Source organism: Protopterus annectens, chromosome 7.part0 (genome assembly GCF_019279795.1).
Source record: "Protopterus annectens isolate FY-2018-M chromosome 7.part0, PAN1.0, whole genome shotgun sequence".
In the NCBI taxonomy this organism is placed as follows: Eukaryota; Metazoa; Chordata; order Ceratodontiformes; family Protopteridae; genus Protopterus; species Protopterus annectens.
In genome coordinates, this window is record NC_056739.1 from 803,349,744 (window position 1) to 803,374,398 (window position 24,655).

The following is a 24,655-nucleotide window of genomic DNA, read 5'->3' on the forward strand; positions in this document are numbered from 1 at the left end:
CAAGCATAGTCTGAGGCATGTGGTGAGAGAGTCTGGCTGGCAGGAGGTGGACAGAAAGGCAGGCCTTTGTTCTGTGCACAGGCCGTCATCCACCGAAGGAACTCCAGTCTGCAGGCAGGGAATCAGAGGCAGTATCAAGTCTAAATCCTGAGTGTGTTGACACCAAAGGTTTTTGAGGTACCATTGTATTTTCCTCATATGCAGTCTGGCATATAGAATCATCAGAATATATGTAGCCATGAATCCCAGGGCTTGCAGGAATTGCCTTGCAGAGAGCTGGGTCATGCCTGCCAAATTTTTGAAGTAATTCGAAAGATCCATTCGTTTCTCTGAGGGAGGAATACCATCTGCGCGGCTGTGTTCAGGCTCACTCCCAGGAAAACAATCTCCCTGCTGGGTACCAATTTTAACTTCTTTTCATTGATGGTGTAGCCCAAAGAGGTGAGAAGGTTCTTTACAAAGTCCAAATCCTTTAGACGTTGCCCTGGATAGTTTGCCTGAATAAGACAATCATCCAAGTAACAGTAAATTTGAATGTTTCTTTGCCTGCAAAAAGCAATGACTGGAGTCAGGCATTTGGTAAAAACTCTGGGAGCAATAGATAAGCCAAAGGGCAGTGCAGAGAACTGGAAGTGCCTGTTCCCCGCCCTGAAGTGAAGTAACTGCCTGCAGCTTTTCCTTATTGGGATGTGCAGATAAGCTTCTTTGAGATCCAAAGTCACCAGCCTGGAATCCTTGGCCAGCATTGGAAGCAACTGCTGACGATTGAGCATTTTGAATTTGGGAATCACCAGAAAAGTGTTTAGAATGGACAAATCCAGAATAGGGCACCAGGTGCCCCTTTTCTGGGGACCAGTAAAAGTCTCGAGTAGAAACCCTGGCCTATCTGTAGTGCAGGAACTGGCTCTATTGCTCCAAGGTTTAATAAAGAAACTTGTTTTTCTGCTTCTGCCCTTTGATTTGGGAGGATATCTGGGTATCGGTGGACAGGGAAGGTGTGAAAGGAGAACTTGTAGTGCTGGGATGCTATTTTAAGCACCCATTTGTCGGTGATGGTGAACCAGACATTTGCAAAAATGGCTAATCTTCCCCCCAAAGGAAACCCTGGGTCCACAGAGGCAGGCAGGGGAAGGTCGGAGTCATTGGGAATGCTTGCCTAGAACTCCCTGATTTTGAAGAGGAAGCCTGCCAGTGCTTAGCCTTTTGAGGGGTGGAAGTTGATCCCCTAGGAGACTAGTAATCCCTAGGCCTAGTGTGACTCCATTTACTAGGATCAGGAAAAGTCCAATTCTTAGAAGGGTAAGGTCTACTAAAACGAGGAGGCTGAAATTGCAGAAAGTCCTTAACAGTTTGCATAGATTTGGCCTTATCCTCCAACTTTTTCAACACCTCTTCTGCTTTGCTACCAAAAAGACTGTCGTCGTGCAAAGGCACATCCAGTAATTTAGATTTGACAAAACCACAATGTAGAGAATGTTTAGTGACAAGAGTGGCACAATTCAATAAATCATGCATGTCCTTACTCTCCCATCAGGGAAGGAAAGTACAGTTGTGTACACTTACCATAAATGTAGATGTTAGAGTGTCTTCACTGTTGCAGTCATCACTGTAGGGTTCTCCCCTGCCGGCAGGCAGTCCTCGGTCGGCCAGACTCCCAAAGTCTGGGTCCGGCGTCGGCTGCTCAGTCATGCTCCCTGACGTCAGTACGCCAGGAGTACAAAAACTGGCAGCCGACGCCATATTCTCCAGTTTTTCTTGCCCCAGATGTCAGGTGATCCAAAATGAGAATAACCCCATACCCTTTTGCAAATACACCTCAGAAGAAGGGTGAAGAAGGGAACCACACAAAAGAAAAAAATAAGAGGGGACAGGAAGGAGGGTAACCCAGACTGCAACAGTGAAGATACTCGAACATCTACATTTATGGTAAGTGTACACAACTGTACTATGTTCATAGTGTTTCACTGTTGCAGTCATCACTGTAGGACTGAATCCCAAAGCAGAATAAAAGGGAGGTGGTCATAAAGCAGAGGAGGCGGCTAAAAGGCCCTGCAAAACAGCAGAAGCAAAGCCTGCCCTAGACTTAGAGTAGAGAGGTAGATTGTAGTGCTTAGAAAAAGTATGCACTGAACTCCAAGTTGCAGCTTCCAAAATGTCTTTGGTAGGAACTCCCCTGAGGAAGGCAGCTGAAGTGGCAGCAGCCCTGGTCGAGTGAGTCCTTATACTCCCTGGGATCTGCTTTCCTGGTGTGAATAACAAAATCTGATTCCATGAGCAATCCATTTAGAAATGTTTTGAAATGGCTTTGCCTTGGGAACTGGAAGCATAAGAAACACACAATTGCTCTGATTTCCTGATGTCCTTTGTTCTGTCCAGGTAAAAATGTAGTTGTCTGTGCACATCTAAGGAATGCAAGATCCTTTCCCCCTTATTTTGAGGACTGGAGAAAAAGTTGGCAGGTGAATAGTTTGATTTAAAGCCACTTTGGAAACCACCTTAGGCATGAAAGTAGGATTAGTCCTTAAAGACACCCTGTCTTGGTGAAAAATAATGTAAGGTTCCACAGCCATGAGAGCTTGTAACTACAAAACTCTCCTGGCAGAGGTCAGAACTAACAGGATGGCTGTCTTCCATGATAAAAACTTGATGTCAGATGTGGCAGCAGGCTCAAAAGGAGGCAAGGTGAGTTTTTCCAAGACATAGTTGAGATCCCAGGCAGGAATGGGTGGAGCTCTAGGGGGCTTTAAATTCTTAGCTCCTCTGAGAAATTGTCTCATGAGCTGGTGGGAAAAGATAGGAGGGTCTGTATTATAATGAGCAGAGATAGCAGAGGCATGTATCTTAGGTTCATAGGTGCATAGGTTCATACTAGGCTACCTGCCCTAGGGCATTTATAAGCCTAGCCAGAATGCGTTTGGCTTTCACCACCCATAATAAATTTATTTTGCTATGCCCTTTTTCGAGGTTAGTATACTGTGCCTCTGTCTAACAGTGACACAGAAGTGATACCCGGGGTAAACCTATGATCTCCCATCCACTCATCAAGATTCCTCTTGAAGAGAGTCAATGAGGGACTCTGCCTAACCTGGACTGGGATTTTATTCCAGAGTGAAGGGAGCCTCTGGGTTATGAATCTGTCCCTCCAGCATGTCCTATTTATTTCAGTGCTGAGGTTCAAGTCTCTCGAGCGCGTAGCTCGATGGGATTTGGATTTTCTGAGGTGCAGCATGTCCATTAATTCCGGGTTGGACATGGCTTTATACGTCAGGCACAGATTGCCTCTGAACAGGCGGTATGCCACTGAGTAGAGCTGGAGTTTCTTTAACCGGGCAGCATATGGCATCTGTTTGAGCCCTTTGATCCTCTTGGTGAGGTACTTTTGGGGTCTGGTAAGGTACATCCCAAAAGGGGCATTGTACTCAATTATGGGCCTGATGAGGGATGAGTAAAGAGGCACGATGACCTCCCCTGATCTAGATGTGAATCCCTTCATGATTAGGTGGGCTATATAAAATGTTTTTCTAACCACTTTGGTCACGTGGTTGTCAAATGAGAGATTGCTATCAACTTGGGTCCCCAGGTCCCTAATTACTTCTTCTGTACTTAATGGATTACCACCTATGTGGTAATTTGTGGGACTTTGTTTTTGCCAAAGGGATGACTATACACTTTTTGGCATTTAGCTTGAGGCCATGGCTTTGGCACCAGTTGTCTGTTTCTATGAGGCCCTTTTGGAGGATGCTTGTGTCGGCTGGAGAGTCTATTATGGCACCCAGTTTGCAGTCATCTGCGAACTTGGTCAGCCACAGTCCTTCCGTGTTGGCCTGTACGGCCGGGAAATATATACCGAACAAGAGAGGTCCCAGGACTGAGCCTTGTGGGACACCACTTGTAACTGGTTTGGAGTCTGACATGGCTCCAGCAATTCTAACCATGTGGGTTCTGTCCTTGAGCCAGTTTGCAATCCATCTAGTGACACAGGGGTTTATATTTAAGCTGGTGAGCTTATCTATAATGCCCGAGTGGGGTATTGTATCAAAGGCTTTTGCGAGGTCCAGGTAGGCTGTGTGGACCACCTTTCCCTCTTCAATGGCCTTGGTGACTGTTTCAAAGAAATCAACCAGGTTTAAGAGGCAGGATCTGCCCTTAAAGCCTAACTGGGTAGGATCCAGTGTTTGTAGGTCCCCAATATCTTTATTTATGAGGTCCATGATGATCCTTTCCATAGCTTTGCAGACCAAGCTAGTCAGGCTTATGGGGCGATAGTTTCCAGGATCCGTTGAGGCACCACCTTTATGGAGAGGGACCACTGTTGCTGTACGCCACTCTTTGGGCACATATCCTGTAGTAAGGCTGAGATTGAACAGTAGTTTTATGTTTGGGTTTAGCTCTTCTTGGAGTTCATGTAGGACGCAGCCTGGGACACCATCTGGTCCCATTGATGCTGTGTTTTTTGCTTTGGAGAGGGTGGCTCTTACCTGAGCATCTGAGATGTCAGGGGGGCAGCACTCTGCTGGGATAGATATTTGCCCTTTGGTGGGAGGGGAGTTTGCTGAACCGGTCAGCTAGGATGTTGGCAATGTCTGTGGGTTCGGTGTATTTTTTGTCATTTTGGACTAATTCTGAGCATATCTGGGAATTACCACCCAGGTTCCTAACATAACTAAAGAAAGCCTTGTGATTATCCTTAGTGTCCAGTGCAATTTTTCTCTCGAAGCTGGCCTTAGACAATTTTATGTGTGCCCGTAGTTTTTTGCTAATACTGATCAGTGATGCCTTCCCTTTTTGAGATTTTGCTCTATCATTTAGTAGTTTCCTCCTTCTATTGTATAGTTTGTTTATGGCTGGGGTCCACCAGACAGGACGTCTGCCTTTGGAGGATTGGGTCTTGGTTTTATTTGGGATCGATGATCCATGCATTCCTGAAGGTGTTCATAGAATGCGTTATAAAGGATTCTGCGGTCTGGGCCGATTTTCCAAAGGCCCGGGGCTTTGAAGGATTCCACCTCAGTTTTGAGGAGTGTGAAATTTGCTTTAGAGAAGTTTTTCACTGTGGTTTTCTGGGCAGGGGGTGGGGTCAGGATGTGAATATCCAGTGAGATTAGTTTATGGTCTGATCTTACCAGTGAGGGATACACTTCTGGTCTGGAGCATAGAGTCCCCATGTTGGTGATGATCAGGTCCAGTATGTTTTCCCCCTCTTGTGGGAGTGGTAACAAGTTGTTCAATAGCATTTGAGTTTATAAATTCTAGGAATCTTTGGGCTAGGGTATTGGAGCTAGAGTAATGCTCCCAGTCTATGTTTGGGTAGTTGAAGTCGCCCAATATAATGGTGTTTGGAGAGACCTTCATATTTTCCAGTGTTCTCAGGAAGGCCGAGTGGGGTTCCTGGGTTTGGGAGGGTGGTCTGTAGCAGGCTATAAACTGGAAGGCAGTTTTACCCACTGTTAGTTGCACATGGATAGTCTCTGATGCTTTGTGCGTGGCCACCAACCTGGAGGTGTGGGTATCGATACTCCCCCTCCTTTTGTGGTTCGGTCCAAGTTTTGGGGCCGAAAAGCATGGTATGAGGTATAACCTGGTAGTGCTGGCGTGCTCTCGGGAGCCCTGAACCAGGTTTCTGTTACTGCACAGATATCTATGTTCTCCATGCTAAGGAGAGTTTTGAGTGCGTGCATCTTGAGGTTTAGACTTCTGGCGTTGAGTAGCATTACTCTTAGTTTCTTATCCCTTGTGATACTTATGGAGGTGGGTTTGTCTTTTGAGCCTTGCCTAAAAAAGGTACTATGGGGGTAGCAAGAGCCTTTGCCAATATCCGAAAGCCCAGGGGTGACAGGTGCAAGCCGTCCCTAGCGAAGCATCGTGGCTTGTCGAGCATATCATCCCAGGCTGACAGGCATTGGATCCCCTTTGAATGACACCAGTACTTAAGCCAATTGTTGAAATTGATCATCTTGTCTTCATATTGTGGCATCATTCTTGGTGAGGGTAAGATGCTACTCAAGGTCAGGGTCATACCGGCCTGGGCTACATGCTCAGAGAGCTCCTTTATGTCTCTTTTCATGTAGTCCAGGGAGGTACGTCTCAGGTCATTCACACCAGCATGGACAATGACTGAGTCATATTTGTACTTGCCTTGGAGTGACCTGAGTGCTTGTGTTGTGTGGCAGATCCTAGCGCCAGACAGGCTGCTCACCGTGACCCTCTCCTTGTTCAGCCTGGTGAGCGGGACATCAGTGTGCCTGACGATAGAGTCACCTATTACAAGTGTATCAGGTGTGTTGTTTAGTCTTAAGGGCTGTGACTGTTTGGCACACTGGCTTTGTGAGATATGTGTTGCACGTGTTTTGTTTTGGGGTAGCGGCTGCTTGGGTGTCTGCTTTAGAGTCTCTGCTGCTTCGGCAGATCTTTATTTAGAGCCTTCGAGTATGTTTTTGTGTGATTATGTGTTTGGTTTGCTGTTGTGGTAGGTCTATGTGAGACTGGAATTGTAGTGAGTGTGGTTTCCTTCTCCTCCTGACTGGTTATGCCAGTACTGAGTTGAGAGAGCTTAGCCTCCAGTTTGGCTATATGGTTGCATCTCTCACATGTGTTTGAATTTGTTGGGAGGAGGAGAGGGTTGTCTGTGTACATGAGGCAGTTGTAACATTGCCTCAAGATTCCCAGATTCACCAGCTGGACCGGAGAGGAGATTGACAACTGACCTTTGGACATGCTAGAATAATATTGGGAATTCCTTAATAATTGAAAACCAGGGCCTCTGGGGAGTGAGGGTGTAGTGCTTTTAATTTTTAGTGCTGACTTGTATAATTGCTTTAGTGAGCAAGTGCCAGGTAACTTAAGTGCAATGTGTTACAGGTAACTTAAATGCAAAAACGACAAACAGTAACTTTCTTTCAAGTGAAACAAGGAAATAAGTACGCTTTAATAAGCTTTATGGAAGAAAAGGAGAGACCCTTATGTAATAGGTCTGTCAGATAAAGTAAAATCAGAGGAATATTAGGAATAAGAGGATCCGAATCCTGAGCCTGCATCCAGGTGCAAAATCTTTTCCATTTTCCTGCATAAGATTTTCTATTACTAGGACGTCTGGCTTCTAAAATGACATCCATAACCTGTATGGGTAGGAGAGAATGAATTATAGACCCTGGATTAGCCAGGCTGCGAGTTTTGACATGGGAGTGCAGAACCTGACCCTGGTGTTGGGAAAGAAGGTTCGGAGTCTGAGGTAGAACCCAAAGGGGCTCCTGAGAAAGGTTTTTCAGTGTTGGATACCAAAACTGTCGAGGCCAATTTGGGGCCAGTAAAATTATCAACTTGGGCTTGTCCTGCTTGATCTTTAATAACACCCGAGGAAGAAGAGGTAGAGGCGGGAAGGCATACCCAGAGAGGTTTCTCCAACTGAATGATAGTGCACCCACTTTCCATGCTAGTTCGTGGAATGTCCTTGTGCAAAAAATTTGTAGTTGATGGTTGAGGTGGGATGCAAAAAGATCTATGTGCGGGCATCCCCAGGCTGCTGTAATCATCTTGAATATTTTGGTGTCCAGCATCCATTCGTGTGGGTCTGACAGGTTCCTGCTCAGACTGCCAGGATGTTTTGTTTCCCTGGTAGATACTGAGCTTGTAGGTCCATTTTGCCAGCTAGAGCTGTGTTCCATAGATTCATGGCTAGTCTGCAAAGGGGGTAGGAGTGTGAACCCCCTTGCCTGTTTATGTACCACATAACTGTGGTGTTGTCTGTCAGTATCAGTAGTTGTCCTGGTTGTAGAAGATTCCTGAAGGCCAACAGAGCGTTCTGAACAGCTAACATTTCCTTTAAATTGATATGCAGGTGCTTCTGATCCTTTGTCCAAAGGCCCTGCAGACATGTGCCCTGCAAATGGGCTCCCCATGCGTAATCTGAGGCGTCCGTGGTTAGTATCTGGCTGGCTCGAGGCGGACTGAAGGCTTTCCCTTTGTTGTGAATACATGCCTTGGACCATCAAAGGAATTCTTTTTGAAGACAAGGCAGGACAGTTATCTGTGTGTCTAAACTGTGGCAATGCTTGGACCATACACTTTTTAGGTACCACTGTATTTTCCTCATATGCAGTCTTGCATATGGTACAAGAAGGATGCAGGAGGCCATGTAACCCAAAGCCTGCAGGAATTTCCTTGCAGATAGCCGAGTTAGTGACGCCAAGGTTTTGAAAGTTGAAGCCAGCTGTAATTGTTTTTCGGATGTCAGAAATGTCATCTGGGTTGTTGTGTTTAGAAGAGCACCCAGAAAAGTTATCTGTTGTGAGGGTGTCAAATTTGACTTTATGTTCACAGTGAATCCCAGGAACTTGAGAAGTTTCTGAACAAATTCTAGATGCTGGAGTAAGACATCCTTGCTGTCTGCTTGAATAAGACAGTCGTCCAGATAAGGGTGAATTTGAATTTCCTTGAGTCTGCAAAAAGCTACCGCTGGTGCCAGGCATTTGGTGAAGACCCTGGGCGCAGTAGACAATCCAAAGGGCAGCGCAGAGAATTGATAGTGCCTCGATCCGGCCTTGAACCTGAGGTATTTTCTGCACTCCTGCCTGATGGGAATGTGTAAGTAAGCCTCCTTTAAATCCAAAGTTACCATCCATGCATTTTTGCTCACCATTGGAAGAAGCTGCTGTAGAGTAAGCATCTTGAATTTTGGTATCTCGAGAAAAGTGTTCAAGACTGACAGATCCAGAATGGGTCTCCATGAATTTTGTTTTCTGGGGACTAGAAAGAGCCTTGAGTAAAAACCTTGTCCCATTTCTGAAAAGTGGAACTAGTTCTATGGCCCTCATAGCCAAGAGGGCTTCCACCTGGTTTAAGGCCTCTACCCATTGGTGATTTGGTAGATCCAGCCATCCGCTTGGTCTTGGTAGAGTATGAAAATGGAATTTGTAACCTCTTGAAACCACATCCAGAACCCACTTGTCTTGGGTTATACGAGTCCAATTTTGATGAAAAAGAGAGTTTTCCTCCGAGAGGGGCTTCCAGGCAAGAAGTTCCTGCAGCCCAACAGAGGGAGTCATTGAGCCTGTTTTCTATGAGCTTGAGATCTGTCCTCTCCGCCCCTAGGGGTGGAAGTAATCCACTGTCTTGGTCTGTAGGAGGTCTGTGTTTGGGGCCTTCCTCGGGAGCGTCTGTATCTGCCCCTCTGAGGCCTGTCTGAGTTGGGAAAGGACCAGTTTTTAGTAGGCCAATTCCTACTAAATCTGGGTGGCTGTACTTGTAAGAAATCCTTAACCGTTTGCATGGATTTTGCCTTGTCCTCCATCTTCTTAATCACCTCTTCAGCCTTAGATCCAAACAAAACATTATGCTGAACAGGAGCATCCAGTAACTTAGCTTTTACTTGATCCGGCAAGTTCTGTTCCTTTAACCAAGAATGTCTTCTAATGACTGTGCCAGAGGCAGCAGCCCTACAAGAAGTCTCCAAGGCATCAAAACCACAGTGTAAACCATGCTTCCCTACTTGCTCAGTGGCATGCATTAAATCATGTAATTCCTTATTATCTGCACAAGCGGAAATGGAAGTTAGCTTTTGTTTCAAAACAGACAGTAGAAATTGCTGGTATTTCAGCATATGAAATTGACAGTTTAAAGCCCTAATAGATAAAGTTGCAGAAGTGTACACTTTTTTTCCCCATCTTTCTAAAGCTCTGGAATCCTTCTCTGTGGGAATGGGTTTTTTAGCAGAAGCGGCCTTAACCCCTTTAGGGCCCCGAGAAATGGTTTCAGGATCAGCAGTAGGATTCTTGAATAAAAACTGGTGGGAATCAGGAACCCTATAATATCTGCCTGGCTTAACAGGAGTTGGAGGAAAAGAGTCGGGAGTCAAGCTAGCCTCAGAAAAGGCATCTTCCACAATATCCAAAATAGGAGGGATAGCAAGGGGTCTATGTTGGGGAAGAAGAAGAAAATCCCCAAGTCTTTTCTTAGATTCTGAGTACTCCTGTCCTTCCCAGTGAAAATGTTCCCTCATTTCATGTAAAGTTTCCCCAAAGGAGAAATCCTCAGGGGGAGAAGCTGAAGGAATGGATTCCTCAGCATCAGAATCCTCATAAGGAGGAAAATAATAATCCTGGCCAGAAGAAGACACTGAAGAAACAGAAGCCTGATCAGAAGAATCATAATGCAATTCCTGCCTTGGCCTTTTATCTGGAGGGGGATGTGAACCCCTAATCATAGTAAGTAAGTCCTCCGCCATCTTAAGTAACTGTTTCTGAGACTTGGGTCCCGGATCAGAAGAGGCCTGGGCTGTAGTCTTTGATTTGGAAGGAGTCTTTGGCTTTGCCTTTATCAGAAGCTGTGTAGGCCTGAAAACCCCCTCGGAAGCCGGTACCTGCACAGCGGCTCCGGACCCATCCGAAGGAGTATCGTCTGAAGGTCCTGCAAGTGAAATATTCAAAGGCCTAGTTGGCTCCTCGTGGGAGTCCGTTTCGGCCATCGGTTCCAAAATGGCCGACGACAGGGGCTGCAAAAGCGCCTCACTGACGACGGACGAACCTGAAGCTGGCTCTGTTAGTTCAACATCATCCGTTTTGGACCTCGGAGGCCTGTCTTGATCCTTGCATCGTTTGTGAACTCCGGTAGTTGGAAGAGTGTCCGACGACATTTTGTAATTAAATCGCCTACCGAAGTAATGAAATGCAAAATCGTACCTTCGTTTAATAGTACGTTGATTAAATCTAGCACAAAACCGACAACTAGCTACGTCGTGGTCAGGGCCTAAGCAAGGAATACAGTAAGAATGAAAATCCTTATGAGGTATTTGCTTCCGACATGAAATACAATTATTAACTTTTTCTGACATCGGACTGGAGCAAGAAAAAAGTTTTCCCAAAAGGGTACTTAGCTTTGAAAAGGAGAAGAAAGTCTTCGGACTGAAGTGCGTAAGTAAAAATTGTCAGGAGTCAGCCGACCGGCACTTGCGAACTGCTTTTACCGCACGGCAAGAAAGACTGGAGAACATGGCGTCGGCTGCCAGTTTTTGTACTCCTGGCGCACTGACGTCAGGTAGCATGACTGAGCAGCCAACGCCGGACCCAGACTTTGGGATTCTGGCCGACCGAGGACTGCCTGCCGGCAGGGCAGAACCCTACAGTGATGACTGCAACAGTGAAACACGATGAACATCACCAGCAATTTTAGCCTTAACAGCCTCCAACGTATGCTGCTGATTCTTAAGTATATGAAAAAGACAACTGACGGACCTAATAGCGAGGGTGGAAGAAGTATTAACCTTTTTAGCCCATCTATCCAAGGCCCTAGATTCCCTGCCAGAAGGAACAGGATTTTTAGCAACTGTGGCTTAAACACACTTATGACCCTGAGAAATAATCTCTGGATCAGCAGTAGGATTCTTGAAAAGGAACTGATGAGAATCAGGAACTCTTAATACCTGTCAGGCTTTCTGGGAGCAGGAGGAACAGAATTAGGAGTCAAAGAATTCTCCATGAAAACATCAACAACTTCCAAAATCGGAGGGATAGCCTAAGGCTTATACTGTGGCAAATCCATGAATTCCCTAATCCGTTTCTTAGACCGAGGGTAGTCCTTACTTTCCCATTTGAAATTCTCCCTAAGAGTATTCAGAGTATCTCTAAAATAAAAATCTTCTGGAGGGGAGGCAGATGGGATGGAGTCTTCTGCATCAAAATCCTCAAAACCAGAAAAAAGTGGAGAGTTTCCCTCTTCATCAGCAGAGTTGCTGGAAACCTCAGAGTCTGAGACAGAGAAAGCTTCTGGGGACAATTCCTTAATCCTTTTACAAGGAGGTGGCTGAGAGCCCTTGATAAGGGTCAAGAGATCACTAGCCATTTTATTCATCTGAGCCTGAGGCATTTGAGGGGAGGCCAGTTTTGGAGTAGATGTTTGGCTGGATGGCCTGCTAAAAAGCCGGAGGGACTCAGGAGGCCTAGCCACCGCATAAGTCTGAATTAAGGTTGTCAGTACGGATCTCGTCTCCGGGCGGAGAAAAAAGGCCACAAAAGCCAGCGCCTGCTTAGCGGCTCCGGATCCATCAGAGGCAGCGACTGGCAGAGGGTCAGAAGTGGAAGCTTGCGGTATGGAGGACTCCGAAAAGGTCTCCGCAGACGCCTGCTGCTGAACCTCCGCAGACTGCAGGGGCAAAGAAAGTGCCTCACTGACTTCCGCTTGGCCGACAACCAACTTAACAGGGACGTCGTTGGCTAAATTAACCCTAAGCCTGTCGCGGTCCTTATCCTTGTGCTTCTTAGGAACATCTGAAGTCGGGAGACCAGAAGATGCCATACCGACGAATTTAGGCCAAACTCAAAAATGCTTGAACAAGATCCTAGCTATATGGCGTATGGTACTCGGGTTGAAAGAAGCACAAAGAACACAATTAGGGACGTCGTGCTCAAGCCCCAAACAAGTAATGCAAAAGGAGTGAAAATCACAGTGCCGAATCTGTTTTCCACAGGCAAGACGGTTATCAACTTTCTCTGACATTTGTTAAAGCAAGAAAAGAGGGTCCCCAATGGGGTACTTATCTGAGGATGTCTTCAACTAAGCAGTCTGAATACATAAAGAAGGTACTCTGCCAAGCAGCACTCATGCAAAATGCTTCTGCTTCAGGCTCTGCGGCAAGAAAGACTGAGGAAATGGCATCGGCTGCCTTCTTTTTTACCTGACGTCAGGCCTAAACCAAAGGCAGCCAACGTCATATATCAAGGACTTTGGCATTCTGGTTGACTGTTGGCTGCCAGGAGCCGGATAACCCATTTTGTAAGGACTGCAACAGTGAAACACGACCATCCCTCTATCGGGTGACAAAAAGTCCTGTTTGAGTTCATCACCCGTTAAGACATTGCCCATTTCCAAGCCCTCATGGCTTCTCTGCACAGCGGGTAACAGCTGGTTACTCGTTTGTTGATGTACCACACCATCAGCATTCTGTCTGTGTGAATTGCAATGGTTCCTACAGGGGGAATCTCCTGAAAGCTTGTAACATGAGGACTGCTCTCATCTCCAGAACACTGATATGCAATTTGGTCTCTATGTTCGACCACATGCTTTGGACCATCTTTCCCTGGAAATGCCCCCTCCATCTAACTGGGAAACGTCTGTGGTCACTGGGCCTGAGGGGCCAGGTTGCCAGACAGCAACCACCATTAAAAATGCTTTCTGAAAACCACAGTCAGCTTGATAGGAACAAACAAGGGTGGTAGAGTATAGACCACTGAGTAGCCACAGTCCACTGAAGTTGCATAAAATACCTTGCAAAAAGGACTAATGGGATGGTAGCCACCATAGATCCTAGAGCCTGAAGTATCAGCTTTGCCGGTGGTGAAGATCGGTTTAAGACATCTCGGACATTATCTCTCAAGGTCTAAACACGATACTGCAATCTGGTTCTCTGTGTCCAAGGTAGCGCCAATGAATTCTATACTCTGCACTGGGGATGGGATCGACTTTGTCAGGTTTACAGCGATCCACAGATGATTGGCAAGGTTGAAGAAATAATCCCTGCCATGGAGTAGTTGATGCCTGGTTGGGGCAAATATGAGCCAGTCATCCAGATATGGAAACACCCGGAATCCTTGCAGTCTCAGGTGAGCTGCGACTACTGCCATGTATTTGGTAAACACCTTGGGGGCTGTGGCGAGTCCAAAGGGCAGAGCTCTGAAATGAAAATAATTGGCTCCCAGCCGGAAGTGCAGGTGACTTCTGGAGCTTCTGTCTATTTTGATGTGATAGTGAACATCCTTTAAGTCCACTGAGCACATCCAATCGTCCTTCCACAGCGGCGGCAGAATGAATTGAACTGTCACCATTCGGAACTTTGCCTTCTTTAAGAGCAAATTTAATTTGCGTAGATTCAGAATGGATTGTAAGTCCCCGGTTTTCCTTGGCACTAAAAAGAAATAAGTTACGAATCCTCTTTGGTCAGTCAGAACCTCTTGGATGACTCCTTTTTGCAGTAGATTTAGAATTTCTGCTACTGCAAACTCCCTCTGACTGGGTGAAACATCAGGGAGTCTTCTCTGACCTCTCTGCAAGAGGAGGGAAAAAGGGAATAAAATAACGTATGGATATAATCTTTAGCACGCACTTGTCTTGCTTTACACCGGTCCAGGTGGTAGGGGTGCAGAGAAAAATGACTCCTGACTGCCTCCAGAGATGAGCACTTCAGCAGTGCTGATAGGGCCTATCAGAGAAAGGTTCCCTGAAGCTCTGATTCTGCTGACCCCCTCTGTCCTGGGGCGGCATCTCCCATTGAAGTTTCCTCCTTTGCCTTTACAGGAAAGATCCTCACGTTAATCTTGGGAAGACTCTTAAGATTTTTGGAACCAGGTTCTCTTTCTATTGCACTGATTTCTTGAAAAGGTGTACTGAGGAGTTGAGAACTTGACCCCAATGGCAGATAACGTCTTCTCTCTTCCCTTCTTGCTCGCTGTGGGTTAGGGTCTCTTTGACCAATGGACTGAAAAGAGGATCCAACAAACAGGGTGTTGATAAAGGATGCCTTAAACGGTTCCACAAAATCATAAAGCCTCATCCAGGCATGTCTATGAATAGCAATGCCTGAGCCAGCTGCCCATGAGGCACCCCTCCATGAAATGGGACATACGCCTCATGGAAGAATTGGACAAAGACGAAAGATTTGTCACAGTTGGCTGGAGAACTTCTTGAAATCTTCCACCACATGATCTCTGCCATAAAGTCTGATCGCTCCCTTCACCAGTTCGCTCTGCAATTGACGGAAGTGTGTCAGGTAGTTCAATGCTCTCAGCAAAAAAGTGCCAGGGCATAAATGCACTTACCAAACCGGTCTATCCCTCTGGACTCCCTCTGTTCAGCAGATGGACAGTAGAGCTCTTTTCAACTAACTCCTTTTTAGTAGCTGCGGCCATAACCATGGCATCCAGTGGAATAACTTTGGTCCAACATGAAGGCTGGTTCAAAAGGTTTTTGAGTTAAGCCTTGCAAGACCATAGTGAGAGCCCATGGTGGGAAAGGATCTTTGACTGGAGGCCTGAGGAGGAAGATCCCTTTCGAGAAGGCCTTGCACAGTTTGGAAGTTGACGGGGCATTAAAATCATTGCCCGAACGAAAGTTAGAGATGGCTGCCAATTGAAGTTTGATAGTAGAGAAGCTGTCTCCTTCACTGAAGAGACTGCAGGAATAGGACGGCTGAAATCAGGGCTGAAAAGGAGTCAGTGTTCTCTTTAGAACCCCAGAAAACAAATCTCTTCCATTTGGTCAATCTGAGGGACTTAGGGGATGGTGCATTGTGTGAAGTGGAAGGAGCTCAAGACTTGGATCCTAGTCTGAAGAAATGTGGCCGAGTCGGACTCGTAACCCATCTGTGAGGTGGAATGAAAGAGACATCAGATTCGTAAATTTTAAGCAAATGCAAACCAGCATGTTATAAACTTGCCTCAACAAAGCAATCTAAACAAGTGAGTCATCCACTGGAGAGTAAAGATAAATAAGCAGTGGTGGAAATCACATGTGAAATGGGAATGTGTGTATGGGTTATTTAAAAAATAAGTAATTCAGACCAAGCTCACCAGAAGGACATAATCATTGCTAGTATTTGGCAGCCAATATTTATGTTATCTTCATGATGCACAGTTTATTAATACAATAAAATCATTATCAGTACTACATAAGCAATATTGAATGTTTTAATAATGCATTAAGACTGCAGACTAAAGGTCAACAATCTATAAACTTAAGATCTCAATGGTAGCAACATTACTGACTTGAGCACACGCAATTTTTTTTTTTTTTAAGTAAGGAAGAAATCGAACATCTCTGCTTTAATGGCAGAAGAATGCAAGAGATATGAAAAGAAGAGTACAACTTTGCTGGGCATATTTCTTGCAGTACAAATATTTTCTAACCATGACCTACCAAAACTGGAGCTATTCATGACGGTCCTCTCACCTGGCAGGCACACTGACAAAAAGCAAGGGGGAAAAAACATAAAAAAAAAGTTTTGAAAGACTATCAAAATCATATATTCAGCATGTAAACTTCAAAGAAAGCAAAACATTCCTTACAAGAAGTTAGCATTAATTACTAAATGTGTTCTGGAAGAAAAAAAAAAAACATGAATAATCATTTGCACAGGTTTGATAACACAAACAGCAATGTCATGATGTACTTGCACAGGAACTCACAAGGTTGAGAAAACAGAAAAAATGTTGACTGCGTAAAAAACAATTACATTTCAGCTAATATATGGCAGGTTACATACCTGTTAGATACTCTACAAGACCTACTGAGGAGGTCGCAGCCAAGTCCCACTTACTCTAACTTATCACCGTCTATGACACTAACACCAACATGAAATTAGCTGCACTTTCATCAAGTGGCAATTTATTCTATCCAGTTGAAAAGTGATGGAAAATTCAGATTTTAACTTAGCAGCCACTTTATACTCCATTAGGTAGCCTTTATTTCTTGTAATATGACATGACATTATGCCACCATAACAATATCTGGTACTCCATACTGTTAAACATTTCACTAGTAAAATCTTCCCTCAAAAAGTCTGTACCTAACATAATTAATTGCACACCAAGTATCCTGTACTCAAATGTTAAATGTGCATTCCTTCTACCTTTTTCAGTAAAATCTCTGTGAAACGTGTTAAGATTACCAATGCCTTTGCAGAAAAACACAGAAGTCTGCATTACTCTTGATCTGGGAACCATGGATAAAACATGTCGTGAGGTGATGCTTCTAAAAAGGTTAGGCAACATGTTAAGGCCATTTTCTTCATAAACTGCACATTACAATGAAAACAGAGATAATCTTCGGTGAAGTTATGCAAATATGCACAGGAAAGAGTACTACTAATTACCTCACTGTCCAGTGCATAAGAGTAGCTTTTGTTCCCGGATATAAAAATGCTTCACAGCACACGTTTGGATAATGAATTCAAGCCCACTTCTATAAATCCACTGGTTAATGGAATTCCTGTAGCTCAAAAGATCAGCCTTATTTATTATTTATGCTCTGCAGGCTGAGACTGCTTTATTCCACACTACATACTTTACAGAGTGATCTTAGAGAAACTTGCAGTAAGGAACCCCAACCAGCACCTGAAGTAATACCATTCAGGGTTCTGCAATGGCTGAAATATTCACCATATGCCCTGACAGACGCATGTAGATAAACAGTCACATCCTCACATCATAAATAACATAACCTGTTGGTTTTGATTCTGATGAATTAAATTAGTCCAACAAAAGGTGCCAACTCCAATACACTGGAAAGATCAGGTTGTGCAATATCAAGATAAAGAAAGCCATTTTGATTAACACTGGTTTCTTGCACTATAGTAATAGAGAGATTTTAATAAAATTCTCTAAACATATCTGCAGACAATCAAGCTGACTGGCTTAAAATGCTAACCTTTCCAGAAAATGTTTAGCTTCAGAATATTCTCCAGTCAAAGTGATATTACAGCTACTATCTTTAAGACATCCAGCATGTGTTATTCATTTAGTAATTTGTGAAACAGGACTTTTAATACTGCTTCACACTACTCCTGACCTTCTTAAGGAAGAATTGTGGTAAAAAAAAAAAATAAGTTATGTACTCACCATAACGTTCCATCTGAGTAGGTAAAAGTACAGTTTTGTACCTACCATAAATGTAGATGTCCGATAGATATGCAACTGCAGTCCTTACATATGGGTTGTCCTGCCTCAGGCAGCCCTTCGGTCGGCCGGATTCCAAAGTCTGGGTCCGGTGTCGGCTGATGTCGCCTCTTCCCCGACATCATAGCGGCTGGGGTATAAAAGCATCAGTCGACGCCATCTTCTTCAGTCTTTCTTGCCCCAGATGCCAGGTGCCCTCCAAGGAAGGCTAACATTAGAGACTGGATAAAAAATTCCAGACATGCACAACAGTAATAAACAGATACACCATAACAGATTTCCCCAGCTAATTTGGAAAAGGGGAGTGGACCCAAAAAGGATAGTTTACAGAGGGGTAGGAGGGAGGGAAAACCTGACTGCAGTTGCATATCTATCGGACATCTACATTTATGGTAGGTACAAAACTGTACTATGTCCTTCAAGAATGCAACTGCAGTCCTTACATATGGGTTGAATACCATAGCCAAGCTGGAGGTGGTAGGATCTAAGATAAAGATGGTGTAGCTAAAATGCCCTGCAGGACTGCCGAAGCAAAGCCTGCTCGGGATCTGGAATATAAAGGCAGGTTGTAGTGTTTGGAAAATGTATGCACGAAGCTCCATGTAGCAGCTTCTAGAATGTCCTTTGTAGCCACCCCTCTTAGAAAGGCTGTGGAGGTGGCTATAGCTCTGGTGGAGTGTGGCCTGATATTGGCTGGCACACCTTTTCCATGGAAAGAGTAACAGAATCTGATGCAGTGTCCAATCCATTTTGAAATTGTTTGTTTGGAAATTGCCTTTCCTTGTACTCCAGCAGCGTAAGCTACAAATAGTTGGTCAGACTTTCTGTTGGCTTTTGTTCTGTCCAAGTAGTAGCGCAATTGTATGTGTATGTCCAAAGTGTGCAGCAGCTTTTCTCCTTTATTTTGAGGATTGGGAAAGAAGGTAGGCAGGTGAATTGCTTGATTTAGAGACACCCTGGATATCACTTTTGGCATGAATGAAGGATTGGTTCTTAAACAAACTCTGTCCTGATGAAAAATGAGAAATGGAGGTGCTGCCATGAGGGCCTGTATCTCCGAGACTCTTCTTGCTGAGGTAATTGCCAACAGGAAAACTGTTTTCCAGGAGAGAAATTGCAATTCTGAAGATGCTGCTGGCTCAAAAGGAGGGAGAGTTAATTTTTCCAACACGAAGTTGAGGTCCCATGCAGGCACTGGTGGTTTTCTGGGAGGTTTGATATTCTTAATCCCTCTTAGAAACTGTCTTAGCAAAGGATGTGAAAACACAGGTGGATCACTTGTATTTTGCTGAAATTGCTGAAGCGTGTATTTTTATGGAAGAATATGAAAGGCCATTATGTAGCATTTCTGCCAAGTATTCTAGTATCTGTGGGATGCTCATTACTGATGCATCCTGACCCTTGCTGGCATTCCAGATGTTGAATCTCTTCCATTTGGCTGAGTAAGTTTTTCTGGTGGAAGGTCTGCGTGCTTCCAGTAAGATCTCTTGAACTTTCTTGGAGAGAGAGATATGGGGAGAAGTCATGGAACCCTCCAAGCTGTCAGCTGTAATGTTTGCAGGTTGGGATGAAACATCCTGTAATTGTGCTGAGTCAGAAGCAGAGGCCACTGAGGCAGGGGCCACGGCTTGGTGCGAGTTATGCTCCTTAGTAATGGATACCAGTGCTGTCTTGGCCAGTCTGGAGCTATCAAAATGCCTTTCAGTTGTTCTGCTTTGATCTTCAGTAACACCTTGGTCATTAATGGTAGAGGTGGGAATGCATAGATTGTTAGAGAGTTCCAGCTGAAGGAGAGAGCATCCATTCTCCAGGCTTGAGGATGGTGTGTCCTCGAGCAGAACTTCTTCAGATGATGATTGAGGTGCGAGGCAAAGAGGTCTATGTCCGGCCTCTCCCATGCAGGAGTTATTTGTGAAAAAATGTCTGGATGCAACATCCATTCGTGCGGGTCCAAGATGTTTCTGCTTAGACTGTCCGCCAGAACATTGTCCTTGCCTGGAACAAACTGGCATTGCAACTGTATGTTCAGTTTCAGGGCCTTTTCCCAAAGAGTCATTGTTATCCTGCAGAGGGGGTAAGAATGAGTGCCTCCCTGTTTGTTTATGTACCACATAACAGTGGTGTTGTCTGTCTTTATTAGCAGTTGACCTTGCTGAAGAAATTTTCCGAAGGCCTCGATTGCATGAATCACTGCCAACATCTCTTTTTGATTGATATGTAGATGCACTTCCCGGGGTGCCCATTGCCCTTGAATGCATCTGCCCTCCATGTGCATCCATGATCTGAGGCGTCTGTTGTAATGGTTTGGCTTGTTTGAGGTTTGTTGAAAGACATGCCTTTGTTTAGCTGGCTTGCTTGTGCCCACCACAAAAATTCCTTTTGTATTTTTCTCATGTGTAGTCTTGCCAGTGGAATCAGAAGAATGCAAGATGCCATGAAACCCAGGGCCTGCAGGATTTTCCTTGCAGCCATCTGGGTGTGCTTTGCAGTCATCTAGGTGTGCTTTGCTAGGCTTTTGAAGTAATCTGGTAATTGTTCTTGTTTTTCTTCTGTGAGGAAAGCCATTTGTGAGTTTGTGTCCAGTTTGGCTCCTAGAAAAATTATTTGTTGGGATGGCAGTAGTCTTGATTTTTGAATGTTGACTGTGTATCCCAAAGCCTGTAGTAAGTGAATGACATAGTTCAAGTTTCTTATCAAGGCTTGCTTGCTGTCCGCTTGTATAAGGCAGTCGTCCAGGTAAGGGTATATTTGTATCCCTGGAGTCTGCAGTGTGCAATTACTGATGCCAGGCATTTCGTGAATACTCTGGGCAGTAGATAAGCCAAAAGGCAATGCTGAGAATTGATAATGCTCTGACCCTGCAAGAAATCTGAGGTATCTTCTGCAACTGTGTCTGATTGGGACATGCAGGTATGCCTCCTTGAGGTCCAGAGTAACCAGCCAAGACCCTTGCCCAGCATGGGAAGAAGTTGCTGTAACGTCAGCATTTTGAATTTTGGCACAATGAGAAAAGTGTTTAGAGTGGACAAGTCCAGTATAGGTCTCCATTGCTTTTCTTTTCTTGGAACAAGGAACAGTCTTGAGTAGAATCCCTGGCCTTGTTTCTGAGGAGGAACCTTTTCTATTGCTTTGATTTGTAGCAGCTTTGAAACCTGTATGAGTGCCTCTGCCCTTTGATTTTGTGGCAGGTTTGGCATGCCTTGTCTTGTTGGTAAGGTATGGAAGTGGAACCTGTAACCTTTGTCTATTATGTCCAGAGTCCATTTGTCCTTTGTTAAAACATGCCAATTTTTTGAAAATAAGGATAATTTTCCGCCTAAAGGTGCTTTTCTTTGAGCCTTGGTCGGCGGAGTCAAAGTCAAGTCATTGTGATTGTCCCTGTGGAGCAGTAGAAGTCCCTGCGCCACTTCTCTGATTAGTCGGTTGCCATTGGCGGCCCCTGTAGGAGCCTCGGTATTGCCCTCTACCTCGAGCACGCCTGTTTTTTTCCCCTTTGGAACTTGTCAGTGTCTGGAAAGGACCAATTCTTCGAAGGCCAATTCCTGCTGAACCTTGGTGGCTGAACCTGGAGGAAATCTTTGACTGTTTGTACTGATTTAGCCTTTTCCTCAATTGATTTCAACACATCATGAGCATTAGCACCAAATAGCTTGTGTTTTTCCAGAGGTGCATCTAGAAGCTTTACTTTAACATGATCTGGCAATGCCTGTTCTTTCAACCAAGCATGTCTACGTATGACAGCCCCTGTCATAACTGCCCTACATGAAGCTTCCAATGCATCATAACCACACTGAAGAAAATGATTGCTAACCTGCTGAGTATTATGAACCAAATCCTGCAAGGCCTTTCTATCTAAAGGCTCAGGAGAGGCTAACTTTTTCTGCAAATCATCCATCAAGAAATCCTGATACTGAAACATATGAAAAAGACAGTTAAGTGCCCTCATGGCAAGGGTGGTTGAGGTAAAAACTTTTTTGCCCCACCTCTCCAGGGACCTAGATTCCCTGTCTGCGGGCAATGGATTTTTGGCCCTGGAAGTGGCCACTCCTTTGGGCCCCTGGGAAATAGTTTCTAGATCAACAGAGTGGGCCTTAAAGAGATGTTTATGAGTTTCAGGAACCCTGTGATATCTGTCTGGCTTGACAGGAGCAGGAGGGAGAGAATCTGGAGAAGCACTTGAGTCTGAGTACACATCATCCAATACATCTAACACAGGTGGAACAGCTAAAGGCCTGTGCTGGGGTAACTTAAGGAAAGCACAAAGCCTTTTCCTGGAGTTGGAGAAATCCTGGCCCTGCCACTGGAAATGCTCTCTCATGGAGTGGAGAATTTCCCAGAAAGAAATATCCTCAGGAGGAGAGGCAGAGGGAATAGATTCATCAGCATCAGAATCCTCGTAGGCCTGGAGGGATTCTTCCTGGAAATCTGAAAGGCCTGAGTCGCCAGAGGCTTCATCTGAGGAAAAGGTATCTGTCTGCTCAACCCTAGGCCTTTTGTCTGCAGGCGGCTGAGAACCCCTGTCTGGATGAGCCTGAGAGCCTCTGATTAATGAAATAAGATCTGTAGCTAAAGTCATGATCTGTTTATCAGAAATGGGACCCTGAGAAAAAGATTTAGGAGGGTGAGACTTGGCCTGGCTGGCAGCCTTAGCACGTGTGTAGGCCTTGATGGACATAAACACCGGAGGCCTAGCTGCCCCATGTGCAGGAGTAACTTTGTCCACCGGTATGGTGTCAGGCAAAACTTGGGTTTCGGTTTCAGGAGGAAAATCAACAACCGGCACCGGGGAAGCCTCCGGGACCGAAGTGTGCGGTAAAGCGGTGCCGTTGGTCTGGAGCGGTTGAATTACCGCCTCCGAGGAGACCGATGCACTCGCGGTAGGTTTTGGCGTGGTGTCGGTGGAAGTCGCGGGCCGAGAATGTCGGTCCCGGTCCTTCCGTTCTTTGGAAATATGTGTTGTCGGTTGTTCTGACGGCATGATATAGGAGTAATTTTCTCCAAAAAAGTCTTCAGCAAATTCTGCCCGGCGCCTGAGAGTGCGCTTATTGAAGCAAGCACAGGCAGCACAGGCCGAGACGTCGAGGTCTGGGCCAAGGCAGGGAAGGCAGTAAGAATGGAAGTCCTTATGAGGTATTTGTTTACCACAAGACAAACAGTTATTAACTTTTGCAGTTTTATCTGACATCGGCTGAGGTAAGAAAAGGTTCCCCAACGGGGTACTTAGCTTTTTGATGACTTCGGTAACTGAAAACACAGGAGCTGACCGACCGGCACTTGCGAACTGCTTCTGCTTCGGGCACCACGCAGCAAGAAAGACTGAAGAAGATGGCGTCGACTGATGCTTTTATACCCCAGCCGCTATGACGTCGGGGAAGAGGCGACATCAGCTGACGCCGGACCCAGACTTTGGAATCCGGCCGACTGAAGGGCTGCCTGAGGCAGGACAACCCATATGTAAGGACTGCAGTTGAAGGACATCTTCATTTGTCTGCAACCTGTGGGATTCGGATCAGACCTCGGATCCGAGCCGGCAAATTTACAAAGCTTAGATCCGAGCTCCTAGCTCCTCCCCTTACCCATAATCCCCTGCCAACCCTGACTGACCTCAGATCAAGTTTGCCCGCAAGCACTATAGTGTATAACTAACTACATTATTAGAATGGTACATCACTATATGACATGAAAACACATCTGAAGGTCAGGGGGACGGGGGGGGACGGTTGCAGACAAATGAAGTTTACCTACTCAGATGGAACGTTATGGTGAGTACATAACTTCTTAATCTGAAGTAGTTAATTTCATTTGGTCTGCAACCTGTGGGACAGAGTCCCCAGCTACCTAAACCTTAGGCAGCCTTCATGGAAAGATGTTCCGGAGCACTGCGGAGACAAAAGAAGTTCTCCCTCTGGAGGTAATGTCCAATTTATAATGATTGATGAAGGTATGAGATGAGGCCCAAATGGCTGCTGAACAGATATCATCCAAGAAAACCCTGGATTTAAAGGTGGCAGAAGTTGCCATAGCCCTAGTTGAATGGGCACGAACTCCTTGAGGTGAGGGCCTGCCAGAATTTTGATACGCTGTAATGATACACTGTGAGATCCATCTCGATAAGGAAACTTTAGAGACCGGTTTACCTAAATTAAATTTGGCAAAGGAGACGAACAACTGGTCGGATTGTCTATGACCAGATGTCCTATGAATATAAAATCTAAGTTGTCCGTGTACGTCCAAAGAATGTAATTTGTACTCCCCTTTGTTCTTGTAGTTAGCAAAGAATACCGGCAAGTTGATAGATTGGTTGATATTAGATTCAGAAACTACCTTCGGAAGGAAAGAGGGATTGGTACTGAGGTAAACCCTATCCTTGTGAAAGGCTAAGTATGGGGGTTTCACAGAAAGAGCTTGCAATTCGGATACTCTCCTGGCTGAGGTAATAGCCACAAGAAAGGCTGTTTTCCACGACAAATATTTGAGGTCTACTGAAGACGCCGGTTCGAAGGGAGGGGCTGTCAGGGCTTGTAACACCAAAGTCAAATCCCATGGGGGTACCGCTTCCTTTATTGGAGGTCTAAGAAGAAAGGTGCCCTTTAGGAACGTTTTGCACAATTTTGTAGAGATCAAAGGGCCCATTTCAGTACCTACGTGGTAATAAGAGATAGCTGCCAACTGAACCTTAACCTTAGAACAGCTAGCTCCGTCATTAAAAAGACCTGAAAGAAAGTCCAGCACCGCAGGTAAGAGGGCTGTAAAAGGGTCCAAATTATGGCATTCTGCCCAAATAGAGAAACGCTTCCACTTACTACCATAGACCTTCCTAGTAGAGGGCTTGTGCGCTGCTACTAGGATAGTTTTAACTGGAGAAGAGATACCGGGAGTCCTAGCTACAAGTGGAACTGGAACAGCCAAGCCGTAAGCTTAAGGCTGGCCAGGTTGGGAAGTGGGAGTCCCTGGGGGTGTGAGATTAGATCCAGAAGGGGATCTAGAATCCAGGGCGGATT

General features: G+C 45.2%; 1 protein-coding gene across 2 annotated transcripts in view; it reads right to left on the reverse strand.

The window, feature by feature from the left end:
• Window positions 1–24,655, reverse strand: part of AGFG2 (ArfGAP with FG repeats 2) — an 851,713-nt gene that overhangs the window by 349,579 nt on the left and 477,479 nt on the right. The window contains exon 7 of one of the 2 annotated variants that reach the window (XM_044077338.1): window positions 15,898–15,942. The exons of the other annotated variant lie outside the window; for it this stretch is intronic. Within the exon in view, the coding sequence (XP_043933273.1) occupies window positions 15,898–15,942 (45 nt within the window). The remainder of the gene's footprint in view (window positions 1–15,897; window positions 15,943–24,655) is intronic. 2 annotated transcript variants of the gene reach the window in all.